The following is a 17514-nucleotide window of genomic DNA, read 5'->3' as shown; positions in this document are numbered from 1 at the left end:
CATTCACACTCACATTCATACCTATGGACAATTCTCCACACAGAGATGGCCGACGGTGGAATTGAACCCTGGTCTGTGCGCGCTAACCACTAGACCGCCGTGCTGCCCGCAAAACATGTTACCAATTGCAATTACACTACCCGGAAGGGGAATGTACCAAATCCCAGAGTTACAGGAAGTGATAAAGTTTGGACCAATCAGCTCCGGGTACATACCTCATACCATACCAGTTAATGATGGTGGTCCAGAAGCGCAAAACACAACAAATAATTACAATTGGACCACCCTGAAAGGGATTGTACCACACGAATCAGACAGGAAGTGGTAACATTTGGAGTTGTTGCGGGTGTTAATGGCGGACATTGACATCATTTTTTTTGCCCGTTTTGGAACAAAATTGTGTCAAGCTGTGAACCGATGCAGTGAGAGTTGAAGATCACTCAATCCTGTACTCCTTTTAAAAATATCATAGTTATATTGAACTTGAATGGTTTGATATTTATGTGTATACTGATTGGAAAAAGCCCAGTAACAAAAGTTGATACAAACATTGAACAATTTATGGGGAAGTTCAGACATTAATCGATTAATCTGGTTAGCGCCCAAATTTAAACCATGCACACTTTTTTGACACTGCCTTTTAAAAGCAACTGAATCGAGAATCGTTAGGAACCAGAATTGATACAAAGAAATTGGAACAGGAATCGTTCATATTCAAACGGTGCCCAAACCTGTCGCCTAGTCCACAAAACACATACAGACTGGTTGGCCAAACTCCCATTCACACTCAAGGACCCTGCATGCATCTGCATGTGTAGAGTTGGTCCACAGTTACACAACCAGGATGAAAATCCCACTGTGTTGACAGCGTGGGTTTCCCTCTCAGATGGCAGATTGTGATCCAGACTCTCTCCTAAGACATCAAGAAGTTATTCTCCATGGTTTTCCTGAAATTCCACGTGCCCATGGGGCAAAAAGGCCCAATAGGAATAGAGTCTTCAGCTCTTCAGCTCTTCTTCTGGGTTTAAGGCCATGATAAGTTCTCCCGGAGGTGGGAGTTGAAACTCCTTCTGATGGGGGACCGTGTCAGACTTTCCCAGCAGACCCTCGTACTGCGTTTGGGCCTGCCGAGTCTGACTAGCATGCTCCCCACCATCTGAGCCACCAGGTGTCCAAAACATGACACTACCACAAAGTCAATCATTGAACTGTGGCATTGACCATTGAAGCGTGTGAGTATAGTACAGTGACTTTCATTATCATGAAGTTCTGAAGTACTGAAAAAAATAGTACAACTTAGGATTTAGCTTAGGTTTTAGCAGAGTGTGCATGCCCCGACAACATATATGCAAATACCAGACGAAACAAATGTTCTACCGGAGTACGTCAAATATTTTAATGAGGGTACAACAGTGGTGTAATCCCCTTCCTGGTGGTGTAATTGTAATTTATTTTTCATTTTGTTTGGTGTTTTGCACTTTTCGGCTACAAACATAAACTGGAAAATTAATGTGCCAATTCACTGAAGCTGATTGGTCCAAATGTTATCACTTTCTATAACTCCTGGATTTGGTACGTTCCCTTTCCAGGTGGTGTAATTGTAATTTGGTTAGCTTTTTGTTGACATCATAGCCACTGTAGTGTAGGCTACTGCATACAATTTTTATTAGGTTCAGACATTAATAAGTTATGTGGATATAGTTAATATAAATGTCAGATGATTCAACATTTTACTTCATAAAAACATGAACCTTAAATTAGTTCAAACAAATACACATACAAATTGCCACACACACACACACACAGTCTTGTTTCCTCAGTGTACCTCACAAAATGTGCTTATGTGTAATTGGGTTGTTAACTGATCTGGTGAGTTGTGTCTGCTCAAGCCTGATGATGTGAATAGGATGTGGTTTTTAGAACCAAGTCCATTTTAACTCAAAACATACCGGGACTCTATTCAGGGGGACTTTATGTGAGAACAACAATACAGGAATCAGATGGGTTGGACATCAAACAGGCATAACCTTGCCAGCTCCCAATTGTCTCTGTAAGTCTCTGTACCGCTAAATTGAGTCCATATGTGAGAAGGCCAGGACATGCATGAGTCTGCTGTTGATGTTTTGAGTATGGGACTATCTCAAGAAACATGTGAGACACATACAAGCATAACTGCAATTAATAGAACAAAGAAATGAAAGAAATGCCAACATTTTATAACTGTGGTGTCGCTGTATTGTTTGTGAAAAGCCAGGGGTGTCAATGCATTTTCACTGAATGCCACTTGTAACTATATAATAATATATGTATAATATGAATATAAATATAAACGCTTGATATTATTACAGAGTCGCCCATGCACTTTATTATTATGCTTTTACTAACAAAACTTGTGAATATGGACCCTTTGCATTCTGTATTGTGCAAGGTGGAGTGGTTGCCTTAAATATTCATTCATTCATTTTCTTCCGCTTATCCTCACGAGGGTCGCGGGGGTGCAAACTCCACACAGAGATGGCCGAGGGTGGAATTGAACCCGCGTCTCCTAGCTGTGAGGTCTGCGCACTAACCACATGACCGCCGTGCAGCCTGACTTAAGTATATGACTCTTTATTACGTACTCGAGTGACAGTACTGTGGGTTGTCCTGTGAGGATTTTTTCTTTCTACTGATCTTTATTAACCTCACAGCTAGGAGACCAGGGTTCAATTCCACCCTCTGCCATCTCTGTGTGGAGTTTGCATGTTCTCCCCGTGCATGCGTGGGTTTTCTCCAGGTACTCCGGTTTCCTCCCACATTCCAAAAACATGCTAGGTTAATTGGCGATTCCAAATTGTCCATAGGTATGAATGTGAGTGTGAATGGTTGTTTGTCTATATGTGCCCTGTGATTGGCTGGCGACCAGTCCAGGGTGTACCCCGCCTCTCGTTTGAAGACAGCTGTGATAGGCTCCAGCTACCCCCCACGACCCTCGTGAGGAAAAGCGGTAGAAAAGAATCAATGAATGAATGATTTTTATTATGAAAGGTGGTGGTTATATATTGTAATCACATTACATTACAATCACATTTTTTGGTCATTATTAATATTATTAGGGGTGACTTGTCCACCTGTTGTCTATACTACTTGTACAACAGCATGTGAATTTGATTGATAATCTGTGTTGCTTCCCAAACGGACAGTTTGCATCCTTCCTTTTTTCATATATAGCCCTTGGTGGAAAGTTTGGACTCCCCTGTTCTAAGTGAACCCATATTTAGAATATTCCGCAATGTGAGTGCAGCCACTTATGAGATTACAGGTGTGAAGGAAAGGAATGCATTGTCAGTCAAAGAAGTACAAGTGTGTGTGTGTGTGTGTGTGTGTTTGTGTGTGTGTGTGTGTGATTGACCAAGAGACAGAGAGGTCTAAGGGTGGAAGGTTGGGGCGGGGGTTGCCCATGGACAGTCCCTGCATTCCCCTGGGCAGACTCATGGAGCCGGACACCAGGAAGCTAACATCCCTGTCTGTCTGAGTCTTGGTGGGACACTGGACCACCCAGATGGATCCCACTGAACAGACTGGCTTTAAGCAAATTGTCCACCAGGATACTGAATATTCACAGTGATGGAATCATGGGAAAATACAACATGGGAATGTAATATTTTTAGCTCCAAATATCCGCAATAATTTGATTTTAGAGGCAATGGAGAATTATTCAATACATTGAGGCATGCTTTAGTCAAAGTTCATCCCACCATCCAATTTTTGTCTAAAAAAATAAAAAATAACACAGATCTGGGACATGTCCGGAGCCACAGCATGGAATATTTTACTAACTTGTTTCTTTTTCTCACCTGTAGTAGACGCTCCTGCTTCAAAAGCTGCAGACACCAAAACACCACAACTGCTTATCATAATATGACAGTTACAGCAAAGCCTTTTTCTCTCCCCCAATATCACCCATGACATTATTGCCATAGTGCTATTTTTGTAACTGATACAGATTGTTTTTGTCATCATTAAAAATAGTAATGTGCCCTGCGATTGGCTGGCGACCAGTCCAGGGTGTACCCCGCCTCTCGCCCGAAGAAAATGAAAACTGGGGTGTTTGAAAACCAAGGAAAATCAACATTCATTCATTCATTTTCTACCGCTTATCCTCACGAGTGTCGCGGGGGTGCTGGAGCCTATCCCAGCTGTCTTCGAGCGAGAGGCAGGGTACACCCTGGACTGGTCGCCAGCCAATCACAGGGCACATATAGACAAACAACCATTCACACTCACATTCATACCTATGGACAATTTGGAGTCGCCAATTATCCTAGCATGTTTTTGGAATGTGGGAGGAAACCGGAGTACCCGGAGAAAACCCATGCATGCGCGAGGAGAACATGCAAACTCCACACAGAGATGGCAGAGGGTGGAATCGAACTCAGGTCTCCTAGCTATGTGGCTCAGAAAATCAACATCAGAGTTAATTTGGGACTTTTTCAATGTAAAAAATAGATGGCTCTGATGTCACAAATTATTTGAATGTGTGAAATGTGAGAGAAATGTGTACTGTAAAATTGTAAAGTTGGTCAATTCATGCATGAACAGTTAATATTGGTTTTATAACAAAGTCAGTATGAGCCTAGATATGATTCATTACCATTACTTCCCGTGGGACATTTTTTCAATTAAATAAATAAAGGCCAGCCAGGCCGGATGGAGTCAGAAAAACTCTTATGAACTCAGGGTCGATGATATAATTGTGTAATTCACAACCTTACAACTCATGCTCCCTGGAAAATTGGCGTCTGTAGTGACTGGAGCATGTGATATAGACTATGTGTGGAATTTTTTTTCTGCATCACGCTTTATTCATCAAACATTGACCACTAAGTTCCTCTGAAGGGAATAGTCATCTGAGACATGAGACAATGTTTTTCCAGGTTGCATTTTTTTTCCAAACAAGATGAAAAATTATTTCACACTTGACTTTGTACATAAAGTATTATCATGGCCTGAAACCGACAAGCTTAAACCTCCCAGTAATGAAGACAGTAATGAGGTAATCCCACATTTACTACAGTTAACTGGTTTCAGACGTGACAGTGAAAGTTCCACAAAGTAGGAACTTTGCAAAACGGTGCTGAAATTTAAAACGGTTGTATGCACTAACTGTTCAGATAAGTCTCTACTTATGAAAATGGCTAAAATGCTACTATGCTAACCTTAGCATGCTAACAAATAACATGCAACACCCAGTGTGGTTGAGCTGCTGTATACGTAATACTTTTTAAACTGTCAGAAAATGCTACAATGCTAGCATGCTAACACACAGCATGACACCACAAACTCTATACTACTCATAAAAACTACAAAAAATAACTACTATGCTAACATTAACATGCAACAGATAGCTAAATAGTGCTAAGTGTCAGTGCATGTTAATACTCATAAAACTGTCTGACAATTTTACTGTGCTAATGTTAGCATGCTATCAATGCTAACTGCTAGCATGATAACATGTAGCTTAATAGTGCATTCATTCATTCATTCATTTTCTACCGCTTTTTCCTCACGTGGGTCGCGGGGGGTGCTGGAGCCTATCCCAGCTGTCTTTGGGCGTAAGGCGGGGTACACCCTGGACTGGTCGCCAGCCAATCACAGGGCACATATAGACAAACAACCATTCACACTCACATTCATACCTATGGACAATTTGGAGTCGCCAATTAACCTAGCATTCACCTAGCATGAAACCGGAGTACCCGGAGAAAACCCACGCATGCACGGGGAGAACATGCAAACTCCACACAGAGATGGCCGAGGGTGGAATTGAACCCCGGTCTCCAAGCTGTGAGGTCTGCGTGCTAACTACTCGACTTCCATGCAGCCCAATATATTAATATTATAAATAATATTAATATTAATTCTAATGAGCACTGACTAGTAATCATGGTACATATCATTTATTACAGTTTCATTTTGGCATCCTTCTGTCTGGATGGGTTGAATTCTATCTCCATATTTTTTGTCCACTCACAATTGCTATGGTTAAAGTGTGTATATTAATTTTATTACCAAATTGAAGGTGAAAATTTAACAATAGTGATAAAGCAGTATCTGGTGGAAAACCAATATAAACACACTCTTTATGCACTAAATTATCATGTATGCGTTCATATAATGCACACAGAGCAATGAATAACCTCATGTTATGTCTCATTTCTACTCTGTTTATTATATTATGTATACCCCTATTACAATTAGTGTACGTACCCCACTTTGGGAACCTCGGTTCTCCAGTGAAGAAATGCCGTTCTACGATTGGCTGCTCCGCCTTGCCCCTCCTCCACAGCTGCTCAGGCACCTTTAATAAAGCATGAAAACGCAGCCCCAACCGCCAAGAGCAGACAGAACGCTGAGCCCAGCCGGTGACAACCTGCCGTCCGTTTACTATCGAAACAAGCATAAAAAACAAGCGTTTGACCGGGGTGGCGACTGAAGAACGAACAGCCTGACATTAAAAAAAAGGCGTGAAGACAAAAGGGGAAAATTGGATCCCATTTTCCTGGCTAACGTTGCTCTGACAAGCCACGCGCGCACACCTTTAAAAGACATCCGGCGTGTAAAGTTGCCGAACTGATCCTCCGGTCCCTGCCCGGGTTGAGAACACTTCAGTAGAACGTCTGTTTGAAGCTCGACCTGTTCCAGTGCGGATTTCAGACCTCGTCCCAAGCGGCTCGCTCGGGATCAACGATGCCTGTTGGATGGTAACATTGCCTGAAGAAAAACTGTCCGTGAACGTACCACATGCGCGTGGAAGATATGGATTCGCTTTCACTATAACCAAGATTTGCCGCGTTTTTTTTAAACACTTGTCTTCCTTTGACAAAATTACTTTCATTGTCATTTTAAAGGACCTCTGGGATTACTAGACTCCGCTGGGGTTACAATCATGAACTTTGTTTTTAGTTTGGTACAAATTCTTTTGGCAGCGGTTCTTCACCTATCCACTGTAAAGGTGAGTTTTGGGCATTGGATTTCTATTTCTGTAATAAACTGATTAATCACTACGTTAAAATTGATACAATTTCTGCATTGAAGCGTCAATATATAGGAAAATATCTGAACAAAATATTGAAATATTAGTATTTGTGAAAGGTCTCAAGAAAGCCAGCATACATACTACCAAGAAGAAGTATTTGATTGTGTTTAGAATGGAAAAAAAGTCTTATTTGTACAGTAAGTGAAAATGATGCAATCAATGGTGGCAGTCTAATAGTCCTTAGTCACCCATCAGGTGGCATCATTTCCTTTTACTTTCAAAAAAGCAACTTGTGTATCATGTATTTTTTTAATCTGTAAGCAATAATTTTGAAAATAAATGCACCTGAACTGACCAATTAAATAAGTCCCTGTACAACTGTTGAAAGTAGTTCAGCCTAAAATTGTCTAGTACCAACTCCAGGTTCTCTCAGCTCCCCAAAAGTTCAGCCCGGGGCCTATTTTTTTTCTCACGGTGATCATGAATATGTGGAGTCTGGGGCTCGGTTTCTCCCTGCATGATGCCCACCTCCTTCCCACCACATTCCCCACACACAGGCAGAGAACCGCTTTCTCACGCAATATCTTGGCCAATTGCAGCAGCCACATGAGGTCAACGGATGATGCCGCCTCGTCACTATGAACATGTGAACAAAGCAGCTTGAATGGAGAATAAAAGCACGCGGAAGAGCCTTTTGGGCTTTGCTAAAGGGACACACACCTCTCAATTATCTTATCTTTTATGTTAAAATACTGTACTAATCATGTTATTACACAATAATTGATCAGCATGACTCACCTGCCCAATCGCTCTTATGTAATTAGTTTTAAATATGTATTGTATATTGTCTTGCACAAGTGATGTAAACATGCTGTTTTGCTTTTCTTGCAGACTGCCAGCATTAACAAGGGAGTGGATAAGAGTAAAAATGAGGGTAAGTGCACAAGTTATATATATATACATTTTTTTTAAAGCTGTAGGTTTGCTTTGATTTGTGATCATTGTGAGAAATATAAAAGTTGGCTAAGCATAATTTGTGCTAAAATGTGTTATTTAGTGTCATACAGTACTTACATATATTATTTACCTCTCTTGTACTCAGGCTGCTGGGTTGTGCCTGTGTTGCTATGGTGACTACTATGACGCTTGCATCAATATTTTGGTATTATTGGTGCAGTTGTAGAAATTTCTGAATTACCTCGTGCTAAAGGGGACCTATTGCGCTTTTTCCACTTTTCTGAGCGATAAAGTTGTTAGAATGTTTTATTCCTTTGTTAAACAATGCCAACGTTTCAGATAATGAGTTTTGTGAATTTTGTTGCAAGTCCTGAAAGAAGTTTGGGATAGTCCTGAAGGCTCGATTTCAGAGAGTTTTTTCTAACACTTCCTTATACGAGTGTTCCCGGGTACCTGCTGTACAAGCTGAGTGGGACCAATCACAGTGCAGTGGGCGTGCCCAGAAGTGGGCTGTGATAAGTTAAAACAGACTGTTTTGGAAATCCAGCTGGAATAGGTGCAGATTCTGGAAGATCTTCTGCGTGGGTTATTGTGTGTAGCTGCTCTACAGGAGTCTACATCTCAATAGGTCTCCTTTTAAATGTTTCATCCAATAGTAGAAATGTAGTATGAGCGGTCCCTGCCCGTTTTTCCATTCCATTCCCTGTGCAGCTGCGAATAATCCATCCAGGAGTCCCTCAGACTAAGTTCTCTGTGATCCTGAGCAAATTTCTGACCCCTGGTTGGTCAGGACAACTTCACCTCAGGCACTGTGGCGCCAGGGGTCATCTCTGACATGTGACCCTTTAAGCCCACCTATGAGTTTGACTGAGCTTCTGGACTAATGCCGTAGACTTACATGTGTGTCAATGAGTTTTCCCTTTTTTTATTTAGATTTTATGATGTACACATGATCCCTTGAGATCCCAATTACAGAAGTCACTAAAATCGATTGGCCACATATCACTATATTAATGATGTGCAATAAAAACACCATTTAGCTCATTGTTATCGGTATTGTGGTGGTACCGCATTCAACGGAAGAGTTGCGTCAGGGTTTCTTGTGTCAAAATTGAGCCAAAAGAGAATCACTACCTCCAATTAGGTAATCACAATGCCTCCAGAACCAAAGCCAAGCCACAAAAACCTAATTACTTTTCTTATCTCCGTCTGACAAGCGGTGTGAGAATAGCATGAACTCTGCCACCTGCGTGCTCTTGAACACCAGTTACTTACAGTATCACCCCACCGGCAATCACATAACCCTGTGCATGTCTGTGCTCTAAAATGCTGTCTGCAGCAGCCAAAGTGTGGCGACATCCATCACCATCCACATGGTCTAACCTTGGCCTGAACACAACAGTGCCACTGTCAAACAAACAAGCCTGTGGCATTGAACCAAGGCTGATGGCTGATGTATTGACTGAGCGGCTGCCTGCATCAGACTAACCCAATCTTGCGCCAAATATGACATCGCTCTGTCTTCTTTTTTTTTTTGCTGCACGTTGAAATCTGCACCACTTTTATGGCGACTCCAAAGTCCCAAGTAAGACCTTTAACCAACCTGGGAACTTTGATTCATGTCTTTGCTCGAATGGAAAACAATCTTCAAACTGTGCGAAAGGAACTAAAACCACTATTAAAACAAAATATTAATTCACTATTATATTTATACATAGATATACTCTGTGTTCTTTACATTTTACTTTTGAGTCCTGCACATTTTGTTGTTTTTCTCACTTTCTATTGCACACAAGCCAAGTAACTCACACATTTTGCATCAGTGTTGTTCCAATTAAAGCTTGCAGGTTGTAAATGTGTTTGCCAAACATACAGCACATACACATAGCCGCACTGGTGCTATTATATTTACAGGCTGTTGATGGACTTCAAATGGATGTAGACATACATGATTAATGGCGTATGATGGACTTGAAATTGGCCATGAATGAAAAGAAAAGCAGCAGCAACAACACACAGTCCCACACCCCATAAGGATCAACCTTTTCTAAGGAAATTGTAATTTAAATTAGAAGAGTTAAGTAAATGTGCATGTTATGCTATGCTACCATCTAAAAGGTCATGTGCCGTATAGTAATTAAAATGACCAAAAAAACATTCTCCTCTTTTCAGTTATCCAACTCACAGAGGTCATCAATAAGAGTCGGTGCCAGCCAAGAGAGGTGCTTGTGGATATCTCCCAGGAGTATCCAGAAGACACGGAACACACCTACATACCTTCCTGCGTGGTCCTCACGAGGTGCGGAGGCTGCTGCATTGATGAGGCGATGGAGTGCGTACCAACTGAAACCCGCAATGTTACACTACAGGTGAGTTCAGAACGGTTGGAAACAATAGATTTTTAGAGCTTATATGTAATGTCACATGTATGCATAGTATTTATTCAAGGATAAACATGTTTAATCTTAAAGTCTGTTCTACATTAGTCCGATATTAGCACAAAAATCTAAAATCTAGTAGTCCATTCCTTACTCCATGCCAGCAATTTGATCTAACAGCACCAGATTCAACATGCAGACACGTGATCACGCTAGTGACACGTGTGCTAGCGTGTTTACAGAGTTTACAGGAGTATTTTTCGTTAATGTCTGAAAGAGACGTTGCAGCTGAGTGTAAATTTGTTATAAACAATCAGCGAAGTTTAATACGACAAATCTCATCACGCATTAGAAGCAGCATCACAAAAAAAAAACGCATGAAGAATTTTTGCAAGACCACCAAGACCAACAAAAAAAATAACTCTGGCTCCCTCAAACAGCGATAGATGTTTGCAAAGCGTGAGAAACTCCCACAGGATGACAAAAAGTCATAGGCTATAACAAAAAAAAGAGCGAGCACATCTCAGTGGTGAGTAATATCGGGTTTAAACGCTTCATTGAGCACCTTGAGCCTCACTACATTATGCATATTGTGGATAAAACTATACACCAGATGCATAAATACGTTAAAGGTTTTCTTCTGTTTGAGTATCCCTCCTTTTGTAGTATTATTATTATATACACTACCATCCAAAGCTTGGAGACACTTTCCCATTCTAATGAATGATAGAATGTCTTCAATGTACATGTGGTCAAAGCCTCTCCTGGCCTTTGATCAGGCTTGCACTTTGGCATGCATGGCAGTTAAATACTAACAGGAATGGACCATTGTACAAACATTCATGTGTTTTGGAGTATAGACAGAGCGATGAGGGCTTTGGTTTTGCAAGTGAAAAGTTTCATGAATTCTCTTTCCCTTCAAGGTGATGCAGTTGAGAACAATGGTAATACAACATAAAATACAGTTGAGCTTCACAGAGCATCAAACGTGTGATTGCAGGTGAGAGATTTGCATTCAGTTGACCTGTCATATGCATGCAAAAATCGAGATAAATTGAAATGAAATACATATTTCTACTTTAGGTTAAAGCCTGAAGTTCAAGCAAAGAAAGAATAGTAAGTACGTTGTATATCTTTTTTATTGCTGGTATTCTGTGGCGTGCATCACTGGTTGGATTATTCGTGTTGAGCATTGTGACGCCAGCCAACGCACATGACTTTGTGCCCTCTTGCATAATTACAGAAGTAATTCAGATTTAAAAATGACCTTTAATTTTGAGGTAGAGGAGGTATTGTGCTCCACCAAAAATTATTTTTGTGACTTCAATTTGGGAATTCCACAATCTACAATCCAGGCCAGGTTCAAAGGTGTACACTAAATTATGCTCACAAATTTGCTATAGTTAACTCGTGTGTGAATTCTGCAAAAATACAGTAAATTCACAATGCTTTTTTTCCCAATGCATCCAGTGTGAACCCTATAGAAACTTTCCTTTGATCCAAACAGTACATTACAACAAATATGACCACAGCCTCCCAGTACTGTCTTCCACCAAGCTATATCGGGCTCGTTTTATGGCAGTGTTAGTATTTGATGGTGTGGCTGCAGCAGTTGGGAGCGACTGAGTCTGCAGCCCACCCGCTGCTGTCTGACTCCAGTTGCACAAATCTAACCCCCCGGCTACCTCCCCAGTCTAATCGTAGCAACAGGTGTCATGGAGTTAACCTATTTTTATTTTTAGTGAGCGAAAAGAACTCCCGGTTACATGACTTGACATAAAAGCACTGTGTCTTTACATACATAGCTACATAGCTATCATCACATAAAATCCAATTGCTTGAGGTTTTAAGCAACAGTGTGCACACATTAACTAAGTGCCCTTCTCTTTGTGTTGTCTAAAATACAAAGCCATCCTTCGCACCTACAAGTAGGTCAGGTTGCTGAAGTAGATAAGAGCGTGTGTGGCTGTACCTTGGCAGCTTTAAAGTGGATGTATTGGCAGCAGAGATGATATCATATTAGCCAAAAGTCAAATCATTTTGTCTTTGGGCTAAAATTACCCTTGTCGGGTTAGAAGGTTGCTGTGCACGGTCCGATACTTGGACCAATACTGTGGCTGTGAAGATTGTGTGCGCGTTCATCAATCATAGTGACATGCATCCTGTTTCACCTTCATTGTCGATCAATATTCCAGCCTGCTAATGAGGAGACTAAATGAGAAGGCACATGCGCTTCCTGGTTGATTAGTTTCTGCTCGGTTTTATTGATTTTTGCCAACTTTGCCCGTATGTTCCTCATGTTCTCTGTGTCATAGGTAACGGACACAAGGAAGGTTTATCTCACCAAACCTTTGTTACAATTTAGAAGATTTCCTTGATTTTCGACATCTAAATGTTCTGCCGTATCTAAAATGTCGACGTTGCATCTGTTTTGTCCTACGCTGATAATTGATGCTGTCTGAGGACATTTTATCTTCTGTCGTGTCTTCTTTTGCACCTAGCGATAGCCGTCTTCATAGGCAGCAGTCAACTGTTAAGTAAATCAGAGTTAAAACAAAGCGGTAGACTGCTGTAGCCTTGACAGCCTCAATGATAAAGTCGGAATTGGATTGTTTAGTTGGTTATTTAGTCCAATGAGGCAAAGCAATGTTTCATAAAGCCGATCGGAGATACTTTATATTGTGACCTTCCATGGTGTGAGAGCACAGCTCAGCGTTAAAGTAACATTAAAGTCAACGTTATTCCAGTTTGTTTACATTATACAGTAAACCTCGGATATATCGGATTCAATTGTTCCCACTGGTTTTGTCCGATATAAGCGAAATCCGTTATATGCGTATACCGGAAAATGTCCGTTTTACGCATATATCGGATTTATATCCGGTATATGCGTAAATCGGATTTTATCCGTTATAAAAAGGCACTTCCTTGACTATGTTTCCAATGTACCTGGACGCGCAGGCAACGCTGCAAACGCTGCAAACGCTGCAAATGACGTCGTATAGCGGCCTGTCACGATTCGGCGAATCGGAGCGCCACGATGCGGCCATCCGATATATGCGAGGGAAATTTAATGGAAATGCATTGGAACGGGACTGGAGATTTTGTCCGAAATAGGCGAAATCCGTTATAAAAAATCCGATATATGCAATGAATTTTTATTGGAAATGCATTACAGAAAAATTGGTTCTTTTTTATCTGTCCGTTGTGAGCGAATTTCCGATATATCCGAGTCCGATATATCCGAGGTTTACTGTATGTTATTATATGTTGATTTGGAATTGATTTAAATCAGCGGAATGCTGTCATAAATCACATTGAGCATACATTTTCTTCACTCAACAACACTGGCAATGAGACAATGAGGGGTGGGCTGGGATTAAGGATTTTTTGCATGAGTGTCTGTCTGCCCTTTCTGCACAATTCGCTCTATAGCTTAGATCTCTCTCTCTTTTGTCTCTCCCTTTTATGCTTCCCTTGCAGCCACTGTGCGCCTTGTTCAGAGAGAAGAAAGCGCTTGTTTGTGCAGGACCCTCTCACCTGTAAATGCTCCTGCAAATTCACACAATTAGACTGCAAGTCCAGGCAGCTTGAGTTAAACGAAAGAACTTGCAGGTTTGTTTACCATACGCATTGCGATAAACAACGTGCCTTTGAATGGATAGATGGATTTCCTGTTGAGAAACACGCATGCCTTTCACTTGATTTTGATTGTTTTTTGTGTTGTATGTGAATGTTGAATTTTCGTCGTTCCCAGCACTTGCACTGCTGCATCTTTTCCAACCCTTTCTGACTTGCACGTTATAGTTACTCTGGTTGTTTAGCATCATGACATTGACATTCATATTCAAGGTGATTGCATATTGTATCTATCGGTTTCAATATTTTTCTTTATTATTGCAAGATTTTTGTTACGCTCATGTTCAAATCTTGTGTAATCTACATGGACTTTTCTTTTTGAACACTTTCCATCAAACGCAACATCTAAATTAAGTATATTTCACGTTACTGAATGCATCAATTGTGTCCATGCAGGGTGCTGCTTACTCATGTTCCTTACTCATGACTGAATCTATATAAATGCAGTCGAGTTAAACGCATCCCTTTTCCTCTGTGAAGCACCCCCCCCCCCCTCAAAAAAAAAAGAGAAGTGACATGACTGCTGCCTCTAGTTAACAAGACTACATGACCTCCCGTGACCTAATCACTTCCACGACCCCTGAGCCCCCCTGGGCCTCCCACACTGCTCTGGATTTAGAGAGCCACACACGTCTGGGTGGAATGACCGGTGAAATGATTCTAATTAGGAGGTTAGATTACTCCAACTTCCAGTTCCAGCGCTAAGCCTCAACAGCTTAACTCCGCTGCACATGAAACATCACGACTATAAAATCTACATAAAATGGCGCTTAAATCGAACATCTACGTTTGACATGCTAGAACTTAGAAAGTCATAAAAGCTACACCATCTTCACTCCCTTCTTTTTTTTGTCTCAATATGTTTGTGCATGACGTGGTGTGTTCATTGGTTAAAAGTACAAAAACAAACAATATAGTACTCGCTTATTACTGAAACAGATTTCCGTCTTGTCCTCCACAGATGTGACAAACCAAGGAGATGAGACCAGGAGACGCAGACACTGTTATAACACTGTTATGAAGGAATTATTTTTTGGCACAGCACTTTGAAATCTGAGGATGCATTCCCCCCCGCCCCCTGCAAGACACTCGATGACAATGCAAGACCGGACATTCTGGATGCTGATCACTATGCTGAACACTATTCATATATATGTGTACATATACTCTTTAAGTACGCCAACAATTTTTTGTATTGCTGCTACTATTTAAAACTGAACGACTGCGCTGCCGCGTGGGAAATGGGGGGAAAAGTATCGAAGAGTGCGGAAGTTTGCGCAAAGGATACAATTGAGGAGAAGCTATTTTATTTGATGTTAACACTTCACTGGATGCTTGTCTGCTGTGGATATGAACCTGACGTATGCCTCACTTTAAGGAATAATCGGTGACTGCGATCGAACCCGCGAATGCAGCCGAGCCGAACTGAAGAGCCTGAATGGGGACCGGAGGACGATAAGGATAAGAAAACCTGCAGCACTTGAACTGTTATATGGCAGGTTGACAAGTTGCGAAGTGACTACACTTAATGTGAGAACTACAAAAATCTGACACAACTGCTGACACAGGTTACGTGTTGTGGTGACGAATAATGGTGACCTGCTTCCCAAAATGGAAGTTCAGTGACGATGGCAAGAACCAAAACAAAATTTTGCCAATATTTACAATTGCTAAAGATTCGGGCTTATCTCCATATTTTAAAGTCAGGGTTAAAGGTATCGAACCACTACTTGTTTTTGGTCCTGCCTTCATCACACCACTTTTCCTGCGTTTTTTTTTTTTTTTTTTTGTGCACAGAGTTTATTTGTATTTTTTAAATATTGTGTTAATTTTGACTAAATGTCTTGAGACCAGGTGAAAGGGATGTTGTTGTAGGTATGTATGACAATTGAGTAGCGACTCAAAAAAAAAAAAAAAACTCAAACCGTTTTATATGAATGGCTTTGTTTGTGTTCCAAAGAAACATTCATGCTTCCACAACAGAGCAATTCATTAACGGTTTGTATGTACTTACTTGATATCCCTTTTGTCAAATAGATTACATTTAATTTATAGAACGTGTTCAGTATTCACTATTATAATATTTATATGCAGTGTTACAATGTTTTTTTTTTTTTTTTTTTTCGTTTTTTTTTTTTGGCCCTCAATTTCAATGTGGTTTGAGATTGAACATTTTTGACTGTGGATGCCTTTTTGTGGGCGAAAAGGACTGAAAACAACGCTTTGACATTCCTGATTTGAGCTAAAGCTGTGTTACTTACCAGCCGGAGAGGGAAGGGAGGGGGGGGGTCACGGGTGGGCATGTCGACCAAGAGAAAAACCCCAGTCATTAACATGTGCGAATGATGCACCAGAACAGGTGCTTTTCATTTTGGACCCGGGCATGTGGTTTTGCACTCGTTTGCCCGCAGACACGTCATAAGCAGGACGGAAGGAGTCTCGCTGCTGCTGCTGCTGCTGCTGCTGCTGCTGCTGCTGCTCAGCTCGGACCTAATTTAGTGAGGACTGTCCAATCAGATTGAGGTCTCTAGTATGAGGGCGGTGAATTGGCACTGTACTTACTCTGGCTTCTCTGACAAACACTATTGTGAAGGCTGAGTTTTTTTTTGCATTGGATTTTAAATCAGGAGGCACAATGAATCAGATCTACAGAAGCTCCAAATAGGAACACTTAATCTCAAAGACAAGTATTGCAGATTTATTCTTTAAAAAATCTCAAAGCTGCAGAAATACATACAATTTCCCACAACGTTATGCCGATTGTTCTTTATCAGTCATGTGAGCCAGCAGTAAATCCTGATATTACAACCCCTCCCCTCACACTAAAGTCCTGAGAGTGAGTTCACTAAAAGACAAGACAGCCGGGTCTCGCCTACGCCTCTTAAAGTCCTCATTTGATGAGAACATTCTCTTTGTATTTAAATGACAAAATTGTTGTTGACTTTGTACAGCCACAAAAAAATTTTGTAGTTTATTTTTCACATTAATATATTTATTTCTGCTGTATATTCTTTTACAATATTAATAGTTATTTTGTTGTTTCTAGTGTATTAAACATATTTATTTTTAAAATATCTTGTTTGCTTTTTTTTTTTTTACATTGTTGCCGTTTATGGTGATGTTATAATTTGCAGACTTTAACGACATTAACTAAAGTAATATAGTGTGTTTTGCAACTTATGAAAATAATCATAGTCATAACATAGATAAGATAAGCACGTACATGATGTACATTCATTACCTTGGCTTCAGATTGCATGTTTGGTTTTGCTAGACTGCTGTTATTTAGAACAGTAAAATACTAGGAAATTTGCCCCAAGCTAGAGTGGTTAGCGCACAGGCTACACAGCTAGAAGACCCGAGTTCGATTCCACCCTCGGCCATCTCTGTGTGGAGTTTGTATGTTCTCCTCATGAATGTGTGGGTTTTCTTCGGGTACTCCGGTTTCCTCCCACATTCCAAAAACATGCTAGGTTAATTAGCGACTCCAAATTGTCCATAGGTATGAATGTGAGTGTGAAT

At 40.8% G+C, this 17514-nt stretch overlaps 1 protein-coding gene across 2 annotated transcripts; it reads left to right on the top strand.

Moving 5' to 3' along the window:
- The first annotated feature begins 6372 nt into the window (after positions 1–6372).
- vegfaa (vascular endothelial growth factor Aa) lies at positions 6373–17032 on the top strand. Of its 2 annotated transcripts, none has more exons than XM_058053964.1 (7): positions 6373–6994; positions 7910–7952; positions 10148–10344; positions 11277–11353; positions 11437–11469; positions 13837–13968; positions 14954–17032. In XM_058053964.1, the coding sequence occupies exons 1-7, from the start codon at positions 6929–6931 to the stop codon at positions 14973–14975; spliced, it is 570 nt and encodes a 189-aa protein (XP_057909947.1). In that variant the 5' UTR covers positions 6373–6928; the 3' UTR covers positions 14976–17032. The 2 variants fall into 2 exon arrangements, with proteins under 2 accessions (XP_057909947.1, XP_057909948.1); XM_058053965.1 differs by lacking the exon at positions 6373–6994 and adding an exon at positions 7710–7834.
- The last annotated feature ends 482 nt before the right edge of the window (positions 17033–17514 follow it).

This window comes from Doryrhamphus excisus, chromosome 17 (genome assembly GCF_030265055.1).
Source record: "Doryrhamphus excisus isolate RoL2022-K1 chromosome 17, RoL_Dexc_1.0, whole genome shotgun sequence".
Classification (NCBI taxonomy): domain Eukaryota; kingdom Metazoa; phylum Chordata; class Actinopteri; order Syngnathiformes; family Syngnathidae; genus Doryrhamphus; species Doryrhamphus excisus.
The sequence above is the reverse complement of the archived record's forward strand: the minus strand, read 5'-3'. Positions and strand labels throughout refer to the sequence as shown.